General features: G+C 35.0%; 1 protein-coding gene across 2 annotated transcripts in view; it reads right to left on the reverse strand.

The window, feature by feature from the left end:
• Positions 1-20,758, reverse strand: part of Ppm1b (protein phosphatase, Mg2+/Mn2+ dependent 1B) — a 75,151-nt gene that overhangs the window by 18,386 nt on the left and 36,007 nt on the right. For both annotated transcript variants that reach the window (XM_047522323.1, XM_047522322.1), the window contains exons 2-3: positions 9,905-10,765; positions 2,569-2,686 (exon numbers count right to left, since the gene is read on the reverse strand). In XM_047522323.1, the coding sequence (XP_047378279.1) occupies positions 2,569-2,686; positions 9,905-10,750 (964 nt within the window). In that variant the 5' untranslated portion in view covers positions 10,751-10,765. The remainder of the gene's footprint in view (positions 1-2,568; positions 2,687-9,904; positions 10,766-20,758) is intronic.

Raw genomic sequence — 20,758 nt, forward strand, 5'->3', positions numbered from 1 at the left:
GTTGGTTAATTTTGGTATTAATTTTGTTTTCACCTAAAAATTTCCCATTTTTATGAGCTGTTAATTACTTGAGTACTTTATAAAATGCCTAGAGCTTGGTAACTGAAGTGAGGTTTTGTTTGTAGCAAAGTTTAGACTATTAGTTTGATAACACAAATTCTTTCTTGTTTTTTTTTTTTTTTTTTTTTTTGCTTATTTTAAAGATTTTTGTATGACTTTATATATATATATATTTTTTTTTTTTTCCCAGTTGTTAGTCTGTTATGATCTGAGGGAGAAAATTACAGTACTCTGAGAATGGGGTGGGGAGGAGGATTTTACTTTTGGGACTTTTACTATAACTACCCATCCAAGGCAGTGGAGAAAAATATGCAAATTTGCTGCCACAAGACTCTGAACTACCTCAAGAAGAGGAATTTAATGCAAAGTTTGTAATGCTTCCAGAGAAGTAGAGTGCAGATATTTTGTAAATGGGTCTGAAAAGGGTTTAAAATATGCTAGGTTAGTGCAGTAATAGTAGATCCTTAAGTTGATGCTCCTGCCTTTTATGTGGGTAAGTTTATGTTTTGTGTGGTGTTAGTTTTAAGGGGAGCTGTATTAGCACACGCTGTGCTAGATGCCTTGCAGTAATGAACCTGTGTGAGTAACAAAGCAGATCCTGTCTCCCTTAGCATGATTAGCTGGGACACAAGTATGAGGGGTCAAAGCTTGGTCTGATTTTTTTTCTTTTGAGTTTTGTTTGCTTGTGTTTTTGTTTTGCTTTTTAGAGAGAAGGCAGTTTACATGAAGGGAGATTCTTGCTCATGGATTTGATTCCAAGGGACTAGGGTCTTGGGGTGGAGGGTGACCTGCAGAGAGATCCTCAGCTACTTCACCTCCATAGAGGGCACGTGGCTCCTCTGTGGGGAAGGTATTTTGCCCTCTTGTCGGAGGTGGTTTTCTGTTCTGTTTTATGCATCTCTTAGATTACATTCCTTCAGCCAGTACAAACACTACACTGTCTTCTGAACAGTCAGTAGGCCTATGGTATGTTTTGATGTGTTTTGTCCTTCCAGTCCTGAAGATCCCTCCCCATGTGCCTCAATATCTACTCATGTTCCTAGTCTGGCCTGGATGCCACCTGGTCCATGAAGCCTCCACTCCAGGGCACAGGACTTTTATTCTTTCCACTGTCTTGTGGGTTAGTGAATGGTATCTGTTTCTGTGCCCCTTGCTACATTGTATGCTCATGGGAAAGAGGCATTACTCTCCTTGAATATATAAGAACATTTATTTTTATATGATACTTTGTACTTACTTTGTATATACATATTACTTATTTTGTTTGTGTGCTAGGAGAGCGGAATTTGGCTTATGGACCTGTGACCTGTGACCTGTGATGACCAGCCAGAGGCCATGAGATCCCCTTGGTCAAAATCTAAAAGTTATTTTTTTACTCATAAGGGTTTAACTTGGTCATCTCATGCAAGTTAGAAACTCTGATTGGCAGCTTTAGGTTTCTGGGGCTGCGCATCACATAACAATAAATTAATAAAATAAACCTAAACATATGAAGTGTGAGGCAGTCTTTCAATGATAAAAGTGTTTTTGGTGAAAACATCAGCAACTGTTCTTCTTTGTGCATAGTGAAAATGTTTTGAATTAGTGTATATACAAGTTACTGGCACTTCTTTATATTAATCAGGTTATCTGTCAAATAAATAACAAATTTTCAATTAAAAAACCCCAAAAAGGTCTGGGGAGATAGCTCAGCTGGTAGAGTGCTTGCCTTGCAAGCACAAGGCCCTGAGTTCGATCCCCAGTACCGCAAAAAAAAAAAAAAAAAAAAAAAAAAAAAAAAACCCAAACAAACAAACAAACAAACAAACAAAAAGAAACAAGAATCTTGGGCTGGGGGATGTGGTTCAGTGGTAGAGCACTTGCCTAGCATGTGCAAAGCCCTGGGTTCAATCCCTAAACACCTAAAAGAAGAAGAAGAAGAAGAAATGGAGAAATGGGAATTTTGAGAGGTTAAGCAGGTTGGATCACATAACAAGTAGCTGACCAAATGGAGAGGCTGTCCCAAAATAAAACCGGCTTGGTTTCTTTATGAATAAAGAAACAGGACACTCAACATTCCTGTCTTCTGAAGAACTATAGTCAGCAAACTGTCACCCAAATATATTATATATTATCAGGAAATGTATATTAACAATATTCATAAATGGTTTCTCTTAATAATTATATTATCAAAAGGAATGAGTGCTTCTGATATGGTTTGCATGTTTCTCATCTTTCCATCACCAAAAAAGCAGGACTCATTGAGACGTATCAGCAAGATCATTTAAAGAAATTACAGACCAAAAAAGCTTTAAACTTATTGTTTAGGGTCTATATTTATAAAACTAGAATAGATTAATCCCTTCTCAAATTTACATAGACAGATCCAAGATCGTAAATCTTAAGGCAATTTTTTTGGCTTGTCTTGAAATAACTCTGTTCTCTAAGGAAATTTTAGGAGAATTATCTGATAAGAAAGAATACTTTTCCTTTTCTTCTAAATTAAAGGGAAAAAAAAGTCTTTCTTACCTTCAACCCGTGATTCCAAGTGCTTATCCAACTCTGAATCTTTTCTCACTGCTTCGTCTGAGACCTTGGGGGCATTTGAAAAGCAAACTAATACAATACTCATGTTATCTCGACTTCCCTGTATGTTAAAAAAAGAAAAAAATACATTATTGCAGTCTACTAAGTTTGTATTATTTCCTTTAAAAGTTACCTTAAGCAATTAATCATACAGATGTATACATTTAACACGTTATTTATTCCAAAGAACTACTTAAAATATACCCTGAAGAAATAAGATGTTTAGATATGAGTAGATCTGTAATTACATTTGAATTTTAATCCTATGTAACTATTCTTTACCAACATTTCAAAGCCTGAGAATTGACATATAGTTTCATACCTATCACATATTCTCAACATAGCTTAAATCCAAAATGCATCCTTTTAAGCATCTACAAATTTTTCTAGCTAATTAACCCAATTAGAGCAATGCTAGCACAACTCCACTGAAGTTAACATAGCTGAAAATTAGCCAAGAAGCTATTACAATGAACGACGGACTATAAGGGAAGAAGAAATTGATACAAGTTTGAAACTGAGATCCAACTAGTCATATGGATAATTTTGGGGGTATACTGAACTTAGGGGCACTCAACCACTGAGCCACATCCCCAGCCATTTTTTGTGTTTTATTTAGAGACAGGGTCTCACAGAGTTGCTTAGCACCTTGCCATTGCTGAGGTTGGCTTTGAATTTGAGATCCTCCTTTCTTAGCCTCCAGATAGGTGTGCGTGCCACTGTGCCCAGCATATGGATAACTTTAAAAGAGATATATATCAGATGCTTGAGCAAAATCACAAATAATTTCAAGGTCTTTAGAGAACACTAAAATGGCTAATTTAAGGATGAATTTCTGCTGCCTTTTAATCACACTCTTAAAAGCAAGTTAGACTAAAAAACAAACAATATACATTATCCTTGTATCATGATTATGAGCAATAAATTAAAAGTTTCTTGTTACTGGGTTGTTTTGTCTCGTTTTGTTTTGTTTGTACTGGAGCCTGAACCCAGGGGCACTCTACTAGTACTGAGCTACATCCCAGCCCTTTTTATTTTTAGATAGGGTATCACTGAATTGCTGAGACTGGACTCAAACTTGAACTCCTCCTGCCTCAGTTTCCCAAGTGGCTGGGATTACTGGTGTGTATCACCACACCCAGCATCTCATTGCTTTTCCTGCTACTTAAACTGAGCTTTTTTAGATCAGATGCAGATGTAAGAGTAATAATTATTTTTACTGTCCCAACCTTAATCCCTGCAAAAAACTAAGTTAATGGAGTTATGCAATAAGCTATGTTGTCTGATAGTGGGCTTGCCAACCCAAGTGAAAGAAGCCAAGGTCACACCTACTCTAGTCTTTTAAGTCAGGATGGTCAGCAGCGAGGCTGGCACTGCTTGGCTTAGGGTTTCCAAAGTTCACCTGACATGGCCCAAAAGACAGGCCTTAAGGAAGGAGGTGCTTGCCTGGTATGCTTAAGACCTTGTGTTCAAACCCCAGTACCACCTTCAGGGAAAAAAAAAAAAAAAGGCTGTACAAGTTTCACCACATTTTTATAAATTATAAAATATAAGACATAAAAATTCTATCATTTGGAAAATTAACTGAAAGTTTGTCTCAAGAAGTTTATGGTTCTTTGAAAGAACATAATCTACATTCACACTTCAGGCATGTGTGATTATAAAGATGCTGCTTCTCTTTTTATGTAAAACTGATTTTCCCCTAAACACAAACTATGAAGTTCATTTCAGTAGTTTTTACATAGCAACTGAAAAAGGTCCTTTCCTTTATGACTCTTCCATTTTCTAGAGACAAATCATCCTTGTGTAATCAGTATAAATTTTTCATTAAATCCAGAAACATATTTTCTAAATAGAATCAACCATGGTGATTGGCTGCATATTTAAAACTCAATTATTTATTTTCTTTTTACTTGCACAGCAGTAACACTCTTAAAGAACTTAAACTCTAATAACTAAGAGATAGTCGTAAGTCAAGGAAACCAGTGCCTCTGTCGTAAATAGGGATCTAAATTTAAGCAGAAAATGATCTGATACTGTTAGTTTTAATGCTCAATGTTCCAATATTATAAAGAAGTATCCAGGAACATAGCATATGAAATAGGTTGTGAAGAGAAGCTCTCATTGTCAAAGATAGTAAATAAGTACCTGAGAAGTTAACCGTTGATATTCACTTTTTAAACAGGGAACTCACTGTAATGATTTTATTTACTATAGTTCTCACTCCAGCCAACCTGACCACCTATCCATGAAGGGTTGAAGCCTATGACTACTTCCTTTGAAGAATATTTGTTGCTTCCATCATTACTGTATACCTGAAACTAATTTTTCTTCTACAAAAACACATCTCTGTTTCATGACCATTATCAATGGAACTAAAATTTATTGAGGTCTATAAACCAAACACAGTTCAGTCACTTGCTAAAAGCTTTACTTTCAATGACCCATGAGGAAGACACTATATTTCTTTCATAGAAATGAAATAACAGAGGCTTTGCCCAAATATAATAACTTAAATCCAGCTGGCTGGCTCCAAAGACTGTTTTTTGTTTTTCAAATCAGGGATTAAACCAGGGGTGCTTAACCACAGAGCCACATCCCCATCCCTTTTTATGTTTTAGAGACAGGGAATCGCTAAGTTGCTGAGGGCCTGCTCAGTTGCTGAGGCCAGCCTTGAATTCAAGATCCTCCTGCCTTAGTCTCCTGAGTTGCTGGGATTACAGGCATGTGCCACTGCAACCAGATCAAAAACTGTTCTTAATGCTAAAACTATGGTTCTGGGTGTGCCAAGGAGCCCAAACTGATAGCAGCCCAGTGTGCTGATAGCAGTATTTTAAATGAGAAGGAAATAATGATACTTAACATCTATGAATATCTCATCAACTAACTGAAGGCTCAGTTTCAACATTAGCTGGTGCCATATTCTTTCCAACAATATCCTAGTTTTGTACAGCTATGATTTGGGGTGTTCCTGTTAAAATGCAATTCGATACAGGAAATGAAGGTGGCAGTGTTCAGTGATTTCTGAGGTTTGAGAAGTTGTGTAGTGTCCAACAAGAACTCATTAGTAACTCCCCAAAAAGCAAAAAGGGTTGGTGATGTAGCCAGTGGAGAAGTGCTTGTATAGCATGTCCAAAGCCCTTGGGTTTAATCCCAAGGACTGCCAAAAAGAAAAAGAAAAAGAAAGAAAGAAAAAGTAACTGGTTTTTATAAAGAACGGAATTTTTAAAAAAATCTTTAAAAAGTTCTGTGAAAAAATTACTCAGACACTAGGGTAATATTAACCAGGGAAGCATGGAAATTTCTACACTAAATTACACTGCCCTCATACATACTGCCCTTTTCCTTCTCTCCTCTACGTCTCAAAAAATGTAAACACGCTCCACTCTATGTCTACCTCTGTGTTATGATTACATTTTTTGCAAACTATAATGAAAAAGGTCCTGAGTTTAGAACAATTATTCTGAGGGATACACAAATGTATTTTCCATTTGTTTGAATACTCTAAAATGATACTGCCTTGGAAAATATCTCCAATTTTATCCAACTTTAAGATTTTGTCTCATGTTTTAAAATAAATAAGCTTCTGACAGGTGGTATATGACTTGAATTTAGGAAAATCAAATAGTATTTTAAAACAACAAAGGAATACTGACTTTAGTAATGTAAGAAAAACAAAGCAGGTAGCAAGCAAAGAAACATATATAACATGATCCATTTCTAAAAAATGGTAAAAGATCTATTTTTATGCTTTTTCTTTTTGTATCAATAAACAGAGAACCATTTAAAAGGATATACAGCAAACTGTAAACAGTGGTTATCTAAGGGGGATGAGACTGGAAAGGAGAAACATAAAAATGAGTAACTTTACTTAAAAATATCTTTGCATTTGTTACCAAAAAAGTATCAATTTTCTAATAATTAGAAAAAAAATCAAAGGAAAATGGGTGTAATCCTGTAATCCCAGCAACTCAGGAGGCTGAGGCAGGAGAATCATGAGTTCAAAGCCAGCCTCAGCACTTTAGCAAGACCCTATCTCAAAATAAAAATTCAAAGGGCTGGGGATGTGGCTCAGTGATTACACACTGCTGGGTTCAATCCCTGGTATCCCACTCTCCCTGAAAAAAAGGAAAAAAAAAAAAATTTTGTTCACCTCAGAAGATTACTATGAAGATTAAAAAGTTATGATTTTTTTCAGTTATGAAAGGTTAGCACTCACACATTATGCACTCTGGAATGAGACAATGAAGGCTGGCACTGGCAATAAAATGGGGAGGCTGCTTTGTTAGAGACTATTCTCCTTTAGCATTCTGTATCTAATTTATGTAGGATAATACCTACCCAAATTCATTTAATACTTAAATTCTAAACCTGTGAAAAGGTAATCCTGAAAAATGATTAGCAACAATAACTACCTCATTCAATATGGTTGTAAAAATTAAAATGAGTTAAAGTATGTACAAAGTACTTCTTAAAACAGTATTTGGCCCATGAAAAGCAATAACTTACAAATACTATTTGATTTTGATTATGATGATTATCACAACTTTCCAAGATATCATGAGTTAACATAAGAACACACCTATAAACTATTAAAGCATAACACCTAACACATTAAAGCATGTGTTGGAAGATATTGACTTCATTTAAATCTCTTAGAGAAACATCTATTTAAGTGGATTTTCTTTATCCTCTTATATGCCACACCCACTAAGCAATCATTAGGTACTTCCTATGGATTTTAAAATTAATATCCAATCTTTCACACTAAATTTCAAGTAATCTTGTTCAATTTTATAATAAGGCTAACCCTTGGTTTTACAATACAAATATGTGTAATGACAAAATGATATAGTTAAAAAAAAATAAAAAGAAAGGGAAGCCAGGCCATGGACACAGATGCTTGTAATTCAAGTGACTCGAAGGCTAAGACAGAAGGATGACTAGTTGAGGTCAGCCTCAGGAACTTAGTGAGACCCTGTTTCAAAATAAAAAATAAAGAAGGACTGGGGATGGAGCTCAGTGGTAAAGCGCCCTGGGTTCAATCCCTAGAGCCAACACATTAACAACAAAAACCAAAACAATCATCAAAAACAACCCCAAAAGAGACAAAAGGTTTAATTCCTTAAGTACCTTCCTTTGGGTGATTAAAAGACAATACCTGTTATGTTTCAACCCAAACCAGCTAAATTTCTCAAAACTGATTTCAATCTGAATGTAACTTCACTCAAAGAAACTATGAACATCAATTTTCAGACAGCCCCAACTTCTTGTCTGTTAATATCATTCCAATTTCTAAGATTCTAGGACTCGTATAAAATCTTTTAACACCTGCATCATCATGAATGATCACTTAAGGCTGATAAAGCTATAAGATATATCACCAGCATCATTTAAATCTCATTCCAAAAGATAGTTACAGTCACAAACTAAGATTAAACTTAACTCAAATTAGAGACCCAGTAGATTTTTTGATATTCCCACATAACCACATTATTCATTCAATAGAATGCTATGCAATCATGAAAATGTTTGCAGTTCAATACTTGCAAAAATACTAGAAAGATATACAACATACGCCACAATGAAAGTAGATGACTTAACGTGGGTAGCAAAATTTTGAGTGTTTTCTTTGAATTTTCTGTATTACCTAGAATTTTTTTTTTTCCTTCCAGTAACAAGTACATAGTACTTTTCATATCTGGGAAAAATTCTGCTTTTATTTACTCATCAATCAAAAAACTTATGTCTGTTTTTCATTTCAAAAAGCTGTAAGTCAGCATTGCTCCATTTATGTTCTGAGAAGAAAAGTACTTGTAGAGTCGCTATATTTGATCACTATCAACCTTCAGTACTAAACACATTCAGAAATAAGGGTATAGTGTGCTTAAAATAAAAATCCAAGGAGGTATAAGTGTCATCATTAAAGTCTTTTTGGGAAAAGATTTTATGGGGAAAAAAAATTAAATATTTCACTAAAACCTAAGTATTTCCACAGATCCATAGATTCTTCCTGAAAAACTTTCTGGCTAGCCTGCACTTTCCAGAAAAAAATTATGTAGTTGGGGAGACAGAGTAGTTCTAATCTAGAGAGAATAAATAAGTCAAACTCTTTGTTGCTCAGGTTGGTTTTTCTTCATATCTTTTTAGTCAGAGTCAAAGAATACTTGCATAACCCAGGCACTTGCTAGTTAAGTTAAAACTTAATATAGATGCTATAAAAAAAAAAAAAAGACCTATTTAAACAACTGAATATTTTAAAGACATTCAAGGGAACTATCAATTATCTGTTATTCTAGAATTTCTGCTATTACTGTATCAAGTTAAGATTCATAGAAAATTAGTGTTCCATAGGAATTCTTCACAGGATTAAATTTTATAAGCCTTTGATTTTAATCAGTGATAATTAAAACATCTATATGAAAAGAATTGTTATCATCTACTATCCATCAAGTCATATATTACTTTTATGTAGAATTATATATAAATTCCTTTTCAATTTTATTGATAGGAGAAAGCTCCTGTCACTAGACAATAAGAAAATAAAACTCATACTTTTATTTCAGTTTTAGTCTTATCTCCTAAAAGGCTCAGAACTAAATTTTTAGTTGGGCTTGGCTTCAGCATATCTTCCAATACTATGTGGTTCCTGACCTTTTAGTATATGGAAGACAGAATTCTACTACAAACACTTTATAAAGTTGCTTCAAAATCATGCTGAAGATGGCTGCTGCCAGCATTACAAATGTGAACCAAAAGTCACAATTCTGTGTAGGTACCTCTGAAACAGCAGAAATTATAAAGTACTATTGATAACAAAAGTCTCAAATTTATTAAAATTTTCAAATTAGAAGATTGGGTTGTGGTTCAATGGTAGAGCACTTGCCTAGCATTGAGTTAGATTCTCAGCACCACATAAAAATAAAATAAAGATAATGTGTTCACCTACAACTAAAACAAAATAGTAAATAAAAATAAAGGTCCATCAACAACCAAAAAAAAAAAAAAACAACAATTAAAAAAAAAAAAAAAAAAAACACAGAAAACCAAACAAACAAACAAACAAAATAGAAGGTTGGGGCAGAAGGGAAGGCAAAAAATAAAATAAACAAAAACCCCCAGTGGTTTCATTACTGGTGAAGCAATTATTTTAAAATATATAGGTCTTTCCTAATGAAAATATTTAAACCTTTAAAAATTTTAAGTTTGCTTAAATTTACTTACCATGTCTTTTCAAAATTAATATGGCATTTTAATTGTAACAAAAAAGCTTACATACCTTATGTAAACAAGTGTCCACTACCCAATTGCACACATTTTCCAGGTCATCAGACACCTCAAGCCTAGATTTAACAAATTCACAGAGCTCCTCATTACTCATAACATCCCAGATCCCATCACAAGCCAAGATGATAAATTCATCCTCTTCTGCTCTTAAAATTTCATAAACCTCAGGCTCTGGAGAAACAAGTTGTTCTGTTGGGCCTTTGCCATCAACACACTTGTAATCATAGTCCCCCAGAGCACGAGACACTGCTAATGAACCGTTAACACGCTGTATCATCACACTGCCTCCTGCATTTTGGATTCGCTCCTTTTCCCTTGGATTACAAGGTTTGTGATCCTGGGTAGAAAAGCAGACTTGTCCATTCCTATACAGAACAGCACGGGAATCGCCACAGTTGATAAAGTAGATATGTGTAGGTGAGATCATAACTCCCACTGCAGTTGAACCACTCCTGTCCATCCCGTTTCTGAGGTCTGAAAAGTTACGCATATATTCATCAATTTTCAAAAAGCCAGTTCTGATACCATTTTTGACATTTTCCACTGAAGGCGCAAGAGCTGATCCTGATTTGCCAGCTGCCCTGAAGTCTTCGTTAGTAGTGATGTGTTCTAACAAATGTGTTGAACAGTAATTTGCCACTCGGGATCCAGCATGACCATCATAAACTGCAAAAAATGACCAGTCTTCCAAGCCATGAGGAATACCTACGACAGCTGTGTGTGCATCTTCCATCTCCACTCTCCATCCCTGCATGCTGCTCAGGCCATAACGTAAACCATTCCCAGCACCATGAGCATTATGTTTTTCAGTTTTGGGTTTATCCAAAAATGCACCCATGTTTAGTAATGAAATCTGAAAGAAAGAAAAAAAAATTATAGGTGTTAAAATGTTTAAATTGGATAGAAAATTTTCTAAAATATTCTATTCTCAAGTGACTCATCTCAAGTATATTTATCACTATTATCCTAATTTACTGGAAAAATAAAAAAAGAAATCAAAAAAGTTCTCCCTATATCCTTTTTCTAGAACAGTGGTTTTCAACCTACCACATTAAAATTGAACAAATTAAATCAGAATTTCTGGAGCTGGGACCTGGATATCAGTATTTCTTAAAACCACTCTGGTGATCTGAACATGTAGCCAAGTTGAGAACCACTGTTGTAGGAGGAAGAAAAACCAAGAAATACAACTTGGTTAAGAAGTTCTTAAAAATTCAGTTTACAAGATAAATCTAGGGTTTCATATATAAGTCTATACAAATAAATACTGAACAGGGGCTGGGGTTGTGGTTCAGTGGTAGAGTGCTTGCCTAGCACTGGGTTCAATTCTCAGCACCACATATAAGTAAGTAAATAAAATAAAGGTTAATCAACAACTAATAAAAACATTAAAAATAAATAAATTTTAGAGAATACTGAACCATGAGAATATTTGGAACGGTAAGTCATCTTGTTCAATAAATTAAGGAAGAAAAATATAAAGACTTCACAAAACAAAGAAGAAAATCAACATTTTCCCCTAGTGATCCTACAGATAACTCTTCTTCAAATTCAATTAAAATATAAAAATCTCCATTCTACAAACATTTGGTTTGATGTTGGTGGCATTTTTTTTTTTTTTTTAAGGAGACAGGGTCTTGTTATATTGCCCTAGCTGACGTTGAACTTCTGGGCTCAACAGGTGCATGCTTAGCCTCATACATTTGGTTTTATCACAGTTTTACTGTACATTACATCAAAAATAATATATTCATTACACTTGGATTCTATTAAGAACAAACAAATTTAATATAGCGCTAAAGCACATACTTCATACTGCCAAGCTTTGTAATCCATGAAATATCTACCTAGTGTTGGCTGGCAAAGACCTTAGAATTGTAAAATACTGCTGTGTGTCCCCCACATCTCCCTGACCAATTTTACTATTATAGAGTACTCTCCTACACACTATAGCGGTGTGACCTTGGGCACATTTCTTAGTCTCTGGTATACTTTACAGGGTTGCTGTGAAGAATGAGATAATGCAAAGTGCTTAGAACAGTACTGAAAACATCAGTAAACACTATAAAATGAATACTATTACTATCTGTTCAAAACATAAATTCCAAAGGCCTATCCCCTCACCCAAAGTCTTTTATTTTTTTAAAAAAATAGATCTTGGATTTGACCTTCAATAAAGCTTGCTATAGATTTAAGAATCACAATTTGAGCTGGGTGTGGTGACACATGCTTGTAATCCAGTAACTTGGGAGGCGGAGGCAGGAGGATTTCAAGTTGGAGGCCAGCCTCAAGCAATTTAGCAAGGACCTAAGCAACTTAGTCAGAGCCCTGTGTCAAAATAAAAAGCAAATGGCTGGGGATGTAACACAGTGGCAAAGTGTTCCTGGGTTCAATCCCAGTACCAACAAATAAACAAACAAAACATTTTTTAAAAGGAATCATCGTTGAGACACTGGTCTAGATCAGATGACTTCTGCTTGCAAGGCAAGCACTCTACAGACTGAGCTATCTCCCCAGCCCGGGTCTGGGCTTCTTTATGAGATATCTTATTTCAGCTATACATTATAACTTTACAATGAAGTTACATAACCCACTTATTTTAATAAGATCTGAAAACCACTCAATATATATGCATATATAAATTATATATCAATTTTATATTTGTAATTTATCTGTGTATCTATCATTTATAAATAACTATATTAATAAATTACACATATATTTACAAAAAAGGAATCTTGAAAGGATTAAATTAAAAATAAAAATTATTTCTTATTCAATATATATCAAAATGTATCACATTTTGTATTGATACAAATGTAACAGAATTTTTTTTTTTTTTTGAGGTACTAGGGAATTGAACCAAGCGCCTTGCACATCCTAGGCAAGTGCTTTACCACTGAGCTACATCCCCGGCATAGTGCTTTATTTTTGAATATGCTGTTTTAATATTCTGTGACAATGATTTGAAAGCCTACTTCTAAGTACTTTTACTTAAATTCTTCTATTAATGGCTACTTCATCTTTTTTTAAAAAAGGAAACTTACAAAGATATCTAAATGCAAATGAAATCAAATCGTTGGCTATATTACATGTTGATTATTTTCCTTTTATTTATATATATTTAACAAAAGACTTTACAATTCCATCTACCAAATATGAAAAAAAAAAAAGTTTTGTCATGGCTTCCATCTTCTCTGATGTTCTTGCAATTAAGTTGCTGCTGGTACACATTTTAACAAATAGGTTCAAAATCCACAAGAACTCCTACTTTACAATTTCTTTTTAAACAGTTTAGAAATTTCTACTGCCAAATTTGGTTTTAATTTAAGGAGGGATCTTTGATAGAAAGTTTTATGGATCCTAAGAAACAAAGTGAGCTGGGAAGGCCGGCTTGGAAAACAATGATAAACCTAAACATCTCCTAAGACTGGGCTGCAGAACACTGAGAAGGTCTCCCCAAGAACAGCCTTGCTTGTCTGCTAACTTCTCACTGCAGTGACTCCTCCCTCCATGCCCTTTTCGCTCTGAAAAGCACTTGCACTAGATTCAATGTTCTGGGAATGGGCATCTAATTGACAGAGATAGATAACCATGAACACCTTACAGCTCTATCAGGGATCACACTCTTTTGCAAACTGGTAATTTTTTAATAAGTTCCAAAATGATGTCATTTTAAAGGTGGGATTTTTCCCACGTTAATTTTTACAATGTTATGAGACATCACACACAAGTTTATATAATGTGTGTATACAGCTAAAGAGTAATAAAACCATGCACTCACCACACCATTTATCAACACCACTAAAACTGTTTCTGGACCCCTCTCCCACCCAGATGGGCAGTATCTTCCTACTGCATTACATGACTGTACAATTTATTTATCTACTCCACTACAAGTTAACATTTGAATTTCCTGTTTTTTTCTTTTTATTGTAAACAATGCCGTCTTAAACAATCTTGTTGCACATGAATGAGTCTTCCTACAATATGCACCTAAACTGCAAAGGGCTTAAAGTATAAAAATTTGACGGTTAATAGTGATATTTTCCCCTCCAACAAAAATCACAAATGCAAGTGTCACCCTGGTGGTATGGTATTCTGTTTTCAGTTCTTTAATAAAGAACTGGATTCATAGTTGTTTGAGGGGAAAAACAAAACAAACAAAAACTAATCTCCAACTATATAAAACAAACAGCATAAGAGTTAAAGGATGAAATTTCCTACTATTCCTAAAAATATTAAATATATGTAGTTAATAATTTTGATGATAAACTTTCTGACAAAGAACAAGAAAACTGATCTGAAGAATTATTTTTAAAAAAATCCAATTTCAAATTTAAACCTCTTTGTTGGCAGATTGCTGGCATGCTGTTCTCACCAATCAGACTGTATTAAGTGGAACAAACCTGAAGTTAGCCCTCAGTTTACAATCAAGCCCAGTGTTACTTCACATTCATAAACATACTTATATGGGAAATAATAGGGTATCAAAGAACACAGTTCTTCAAACACCCAGGTGACACACATATAAAAGTAAAAGGGAAAGTTATTGCACTAAATGTTTGTAGTAACTGATTTTAATGTAACTCAAATATCAAGAGGACTATTTTTGTCTACCATATTAGGATGTCTAATTTTTTTTTTTTTTTTTCAGTGCTGGGAATTGAACCTAGGGCCTCATACATGCCAGGGAAACACTCTATTACTGAGCTACATCCCCAGGCCCTAATTATTTTTAAAATCATGCCTTCTTTTCTTTACCCCCCAACTCTGCAAAGTCATCCTTCCAGGTTTCGAGTCTTCTAGAAATCCTTTCCCCAAGATGCTCTACTAAACTTCATTAACACTTCATTACCATCAACACTTAGCACTTGCTACTTTGCATATTTAATGCCCCTTCTGAGTGTATCTCTACCTCCACTTCTTTTTTGTCCCTGCCAAAACAAATAGTGAATAAAAGTTAGAAGATGATCTTTTAAAAATTAGTTTGAAGAAAGTGGTTTAACCAAGCAACACTTCTATTCCCAATAAATGTGATCTTTTATAGCTACATTCTCCCTGGAGCCAGGGTGGACTCCCTGAAAGAAAAAGACATTACCTGTATTAAAGAAGAAAGATAATGGCCTCAGGCAAAAACAAAAATAAATACCAACCTAAGTAGGTAGTACAAAAGACTTTTCTTTCAGAAAAAGACTTCAGGGCTGGGGTTGGGGAATACAGCACCCTGGAATGGGATATGGAGAAAGGTTGCTAAAACGTCATCTACCACATGATGGCAATCAAGCAGTCATACTATACAAAGTCACGTAACCTAGAAGACAAGCACAGACTAGATCATATATTTGGCTTTTATGCTCTACATTTATTTCCTTTTGGATATTCTCTACCCTTTAATAAAGTTTAAAAGATCTTAATTTTTCTGAATTATCCTGAGTCAAATTAAGGTGAAAAAGTCTCCTACCTGTGTTCTGGAAAGGGCACTGAAGGTAAAATGAATAATGTCCCCATTAATTCAGTACGGGTGGAAACAGTGATAAGGGGTAGGGTACCCCCAGTGGAGATAAATCTTGGTATAAGAGACCTGAGAGTGAAAGGGTCTGGACCCCTAACTGCTTGGACTTGGATTTAAAAATTGTTTTTAATTTTATTTATTTATTTATTTGAGAAGGGGTCTCATTATGTTGCCCAGGCTGGTCTTAAACTAGAGTTCTTCCTGCCTCAGGTTCCCAAGTAACTTGGATTACAGACATGCAGCACCATTCCTGACTTGGGCCTTTTTTTTTTTTTTTTTTTTAAAGAAAGTAATAAATTTACTCACATATTATAACATTTTAACTAACAGTTCAATTTTACAGGATCCTTTATAAGGTTTGCCCTTGAAAATTTATTCATATGAATTGCAGAAACAACTATCAGATCAGGTGCCATGCATTTTGAAATGACCTTGGAACATTTCATAATAGGAAGCCCAGAAAACACACTATATGTTTGAATATACACAAAGATCTGGACTTTAATAAAACTAAACAAAATGGTCCCAAAAGAACCAAGAAATCTACACTGCTTTAAAAAATAAATTTCTTCTAATAAAAGCACATAAATCACACTCTCCAGGTGGTACATGCCTATAGCCCCAGTTACTTGAGAGGCTGACCATCTTAAAAAACAACTAAATAACAGCTGGGGATATATAGCTCAAAGACCAGGTTCAACCCACAGCATCACACACCAAAAAAAGAAGAAAAAAAAAAACCTCAAAAATAATAAATGCACACTAACTTGCACACAAACACAAGTGCAAGTGATAAACCTAGGCAGTGAACTATAGGAAACAAGAAAAAGAACAGCTGCACATTATTTTACCCTCACTCTACCAAGTGTTTGTTTTTCAAGAAAAAGAATGCCTCTGCCTGTTGTGAAATTGTTTTTAGGATCTGATTAGTAACTGAATTACCAACTGCTGCCGACAGCTATAATTGTATACAACAAGAATTCAGCTCACAAGAGATAGACACAATTTAACTAGACATGTTAGCATTTTGTAAAGACTACCTGATCTTTTTTTTAAGCTTTTAAAGTTTATAATCAGATACCTAATTTCTGGATATGTTAGAAGAGTTATGTAGGCTTGTTGCCATGGAACACAAAATGATGACAACCATATCTTTTCTCCAACTTAAAACAAACAAAAACCCAAAACTTTTCAAGCCAAGTATGTCCTCCTGTATGAAATGGTACACCCCACTCCAATTAAAACTATCATGTGTCTGGGCATGGTGGTGCACACAAGTTATCCTAGTGACTTGGGAAGCTGAGGTAGGAGGACTAATCTTGAGGCCAAACTCAGCAACTTAGTGAGATCCTGTCTCAAAATAAAAAACAAAAGGGCTAGGGATATGGCTCAGTGATGGGAGTGACCCTGGGTTCAATCCCCAAGAAAAAACAAAGAATACCCCATTTTTAGGAATCTGTATGTTTTCAGGTTATCATAAACTCCCATCCATAGGTCAAATGATAAAAATTGGGGTATATTTATCATTAAAAAAATTCCAACATAGACCTGGGTATAGCTCAGTGGTAGACTGAATGCTTGCATATCATGTGCAAAGTCCTGGGTTTGACTTATAGCAACACAGACACCAACACACAAAAGGCAGTGTAAAGAAAGGGCCTGGAGCTAGGGATACAGGTCAGTCGGTAGAGTGCTTGCCTTGCAAGCACAAGGCCCTGGGTTCAATTCCCAGCACCGCAAAAAAAAAAAAAAAAAAAAAAAAAGAGAAAGGGCCTGAAAAGTATCATACATTTTCTGCAACAATAATAAATGACAATAGAATATTGAAGATAAAGGTTTTAAAATTTGTCCTCTAATAAATCATGTTTGAGGCCAGATGTGGTGTCACACAGCTGTGTTATAATCCCAGCAACTCAAGAGGTAGAAGGATTGCAAGTTCTAGGCTAGCTAAACCAGTTTAGCAAGACTCTGCTTCAAAAAAAATAAATAAAAAACAGGCTGGGCAGTTGGCTTAGTGGTGGAAAGTCACTGGGTTCAGTCCCCAGCACCACAAAAGAAAAAAATTTAAAAAAAAACACTAATGAAATCTGGTTATCTTCTGGAATTTGGAATGTTCGACGACTGGAAGCAACAATTATCAGACATTATGAACACAATGTGCTGAAAAGTTTATAAGAGATAAGCCCATAAGATTTGGTTATAAATTCTGGGCACTGTTCAGAGTATCAGAATATTGTTATAATTTTGTCCCATGGAAAAAGTACTCAAGAAGGCCCCAGATGATCTTTTACTGGTGAATAGTTCTACAACTGCTTGAAGTGTTCACAATCACACTCTAATATTTTTTGACAATCTAGTCACTGATTATGACTTGGTAAACCTCTGAAATACTGAATTCCAAGTTTATAGGTACCAGAGAAAAAAAAGACTAAACAATAGCTAAATGGAACCGACCTAGATGCCCTTCAACAGAGGAATGGATAAAGAAAATGTGGTACATATACACAATGGAATATTACTCAGCCTGAAAGAAGAATGAAATTATGGCATTTGCAGGTAAATGGATGAAGTTGGAGAATATCATGCTAAGTGAAATAAGATAATCCCCCAAAATCAAAGGCCAATGTTTTCTCTGATATGCAGACAGTGATCCATAATGCAGGGGGACAACTAGGGAAGAATGGAGGAACTCTGGATTGTACAGAGGGGAGTGAGAGCAGGGGCGGGGTGTAGGGGTGTGAAGGATGGTGGAATCAGACAGACATTATTACCCTATATACATGTACGACTGCACGGCCCATGTGACTCTGCACCATGTACAGTCAGAGGAATGAGAAGTTGTGCTCCATTTGTGTATTATGTGTCAAAATGCATTCTGCTGTCATGTATAACTAATTAGAACAACAATAACAACAAAGAGTAAACAAGTGTCCTCTGAAACAGGTTTTGGTTTGAATAATTCAATCAAAATAAGTATACTCTCATTTAAAATGGTTAAATAACACAGGTGTCATTGTTGGAATGAGCTATGACACTGTGGAACCACTTGACAAAGTTCAAAGATGGAAAAAATAAAATAAAAAATAGAACCAATGTGCCTCAACCAAAGGCAGTGAGTAATTAAAACAATTTCAGTGTGGTGTGGAAAAATGGGATTGGCTGGTTTTCAAATATTCCACTTCTATTAGGGGTAAAAATGGTGCAGGATTTTGTTCACTTGAATAATTGATATGTATATCATAAATGCATGAACTGTTCACACATTTGTAAACAAAGACAAGAAAGGTCTCATCAATTTGTTAGATTTCAAGAGACATCTGCTTAGCATACCTAAAACAGTAATGAGAAACGAACAGAAGAAAGCATAATTCTCCCAGACCTACTGATGTTCAAGATGGTATCAGATTTGACACAAGAAGTCAGTTATTCTCAAATGCCAAGAACAATGATGTCAAAACAAGTTATGTCATGCAAAACTGACAGTCTATATATTAAAAAAAATTCTTTTTGTCAAAATGTAATATAGCCGGGCACTGTGTCGCAAACCTTTAATCCCAGTGACTTGGAAGGCTGAGGTAAGAAGATCACAAGTTCAGAGCTGATCTCAGCAACTTAGCAAGACCCTGTTCTCAAAATATAAAAAGGGCTGGAGATGTGGCTCAGTAGTTAAATGCCCCTGGGTTCAATCCATGAAAACAAAAACAAAAAACAAAAAAAAGGGAACGTAACATTTTGTTTGAAGTGTTTTGCTCCTTTCCAGCAAAATTAATTGCTGAACAGGTCATGAAAGTCACTTTGGCCAGGTATGGGCACACACCTATAATCAGTAATTCAGGAGGCTGAGGCAGTTGGTAGAGTGCTTGCCTTGCAAGCACAAGGCCCTGGGTTCAATACCCAGCACCGCAAAAATAATAATATAATAATAAAATAAAATAAAATAGAAAAAAAAAAAAAAAGCTAGGGATGTGGTTCAGTGGTTAAGCAGCCCTGCGTTCAATTCCCCTTACTAAAAAAAAGGAGGTACCATGAATGAGATTTTCTGAATTGATGAATACCAAACAGATTAAGGTAGGAACACTTTTATAATGTTAAGTGAAAGTTTATACACTTATTTGATTTACTGGCGTTTTTTCAGACAACTGGCTTCCAAAATACTGGTATCAATTTACATTCTTTAAACAAAAAATGAGAAGAGTCTTTAAAGGAAGATCTAAAGATAATAATATTGGAGGTTAGCCAATCACCATACAGTGAACCCCACAGCAAATGAACCTCACAAACAGGCACAGCGCTTCTAATCAATACCTACTTTAAATTATAAGGCCACTCATGGCCCAACATAAAAGAATTTTCCTAATATAAGAATCAGAGATCAAAACAGGCAGAAAATGAAATATTGGAAGAAAAAAGGACTTCACTGGAAAGAGAGAACACGTACAGAAAGACGGCAGAAAGGAAGCAACCAAAACATAAAATCAAAAACAAAAAAACTCCTTTAAGGAATATAATATTTTGAATCCATGACAGAACATTATTAAAAGAAAAATAAGAACATTCAGAGGAACAAAAGACTCCCTGAAAAGTAAAAACGTTTAAAAAAAAAAAAAAGCTGAGAAGATAAAAGTTGAAGAAATTAGAACTTAAGACAGAGATGGTAAAATATAAGAGAATAGGTGCAGAGGGTTCAGGAGTCAAAGAAACAAAACAAACAAAAAGGAGTAAGAAAATACATAAGATTAAAAAGAAAGTCCTGGGCTGGGGAGATAGCTCAGCTGGTAGAGTGCTTGCCTCGCAAGCATAAGGCCCTGAGTTCGATCCCTAGTACCGCAAAAAAAAAAAAAAAAAAAAAAAAAAAAAGAAAGTCCTCTCATGAAATAAGGAAGAGAATAATGAGGTCAAAGAACTGAAAAAGCTAAAATCTCATCTTCTGAAAGGGAAAGCCAACAGATAATCCCTACAATAGAAGCACTTCATTTAGGGATGAGAAGATCAACTTGTGAAGGAATCAGCTGTTAAAGAATTCCAACTGGTCACCTCTGGGCAAACTCAACCAATGAGAGGAAGGCAGGAATTACCAAGGCTTGTAGAATCATTTGATTCGTTAAAGTCTGTAAAAATATATTTTAATTTTAAAACACTATCGACTATCTATACAAAGCACAAAATAAGAGCACACTACACCATAACAAGGAACTTCATATCACAAGCTAATTTCTTTTATATATAAAAAGGTCCTACCTATCAGTAAGAAAATGAGCATGACAGAAAAATGGACCCTGAAAACCCATAAATGGATTTTTCACTATATTCAACATTATAGGAAGAGAAATA

The sequence above is a fragment of the Sciurus carolinensis genome, chromosome 13 (assembly GCF_902686445.1).
Source record: "Sciurus carolinensis chromosome 13, mSciCar1.2, whole genome shotgun sequence".
Taxonomy (NCBI): domain Eukaryota; kingdom Metazoa; phylum Chordata; class Mammalia; order Rodentia; family Sciuridae; genus Sciurus; species Sciurus carolinensis.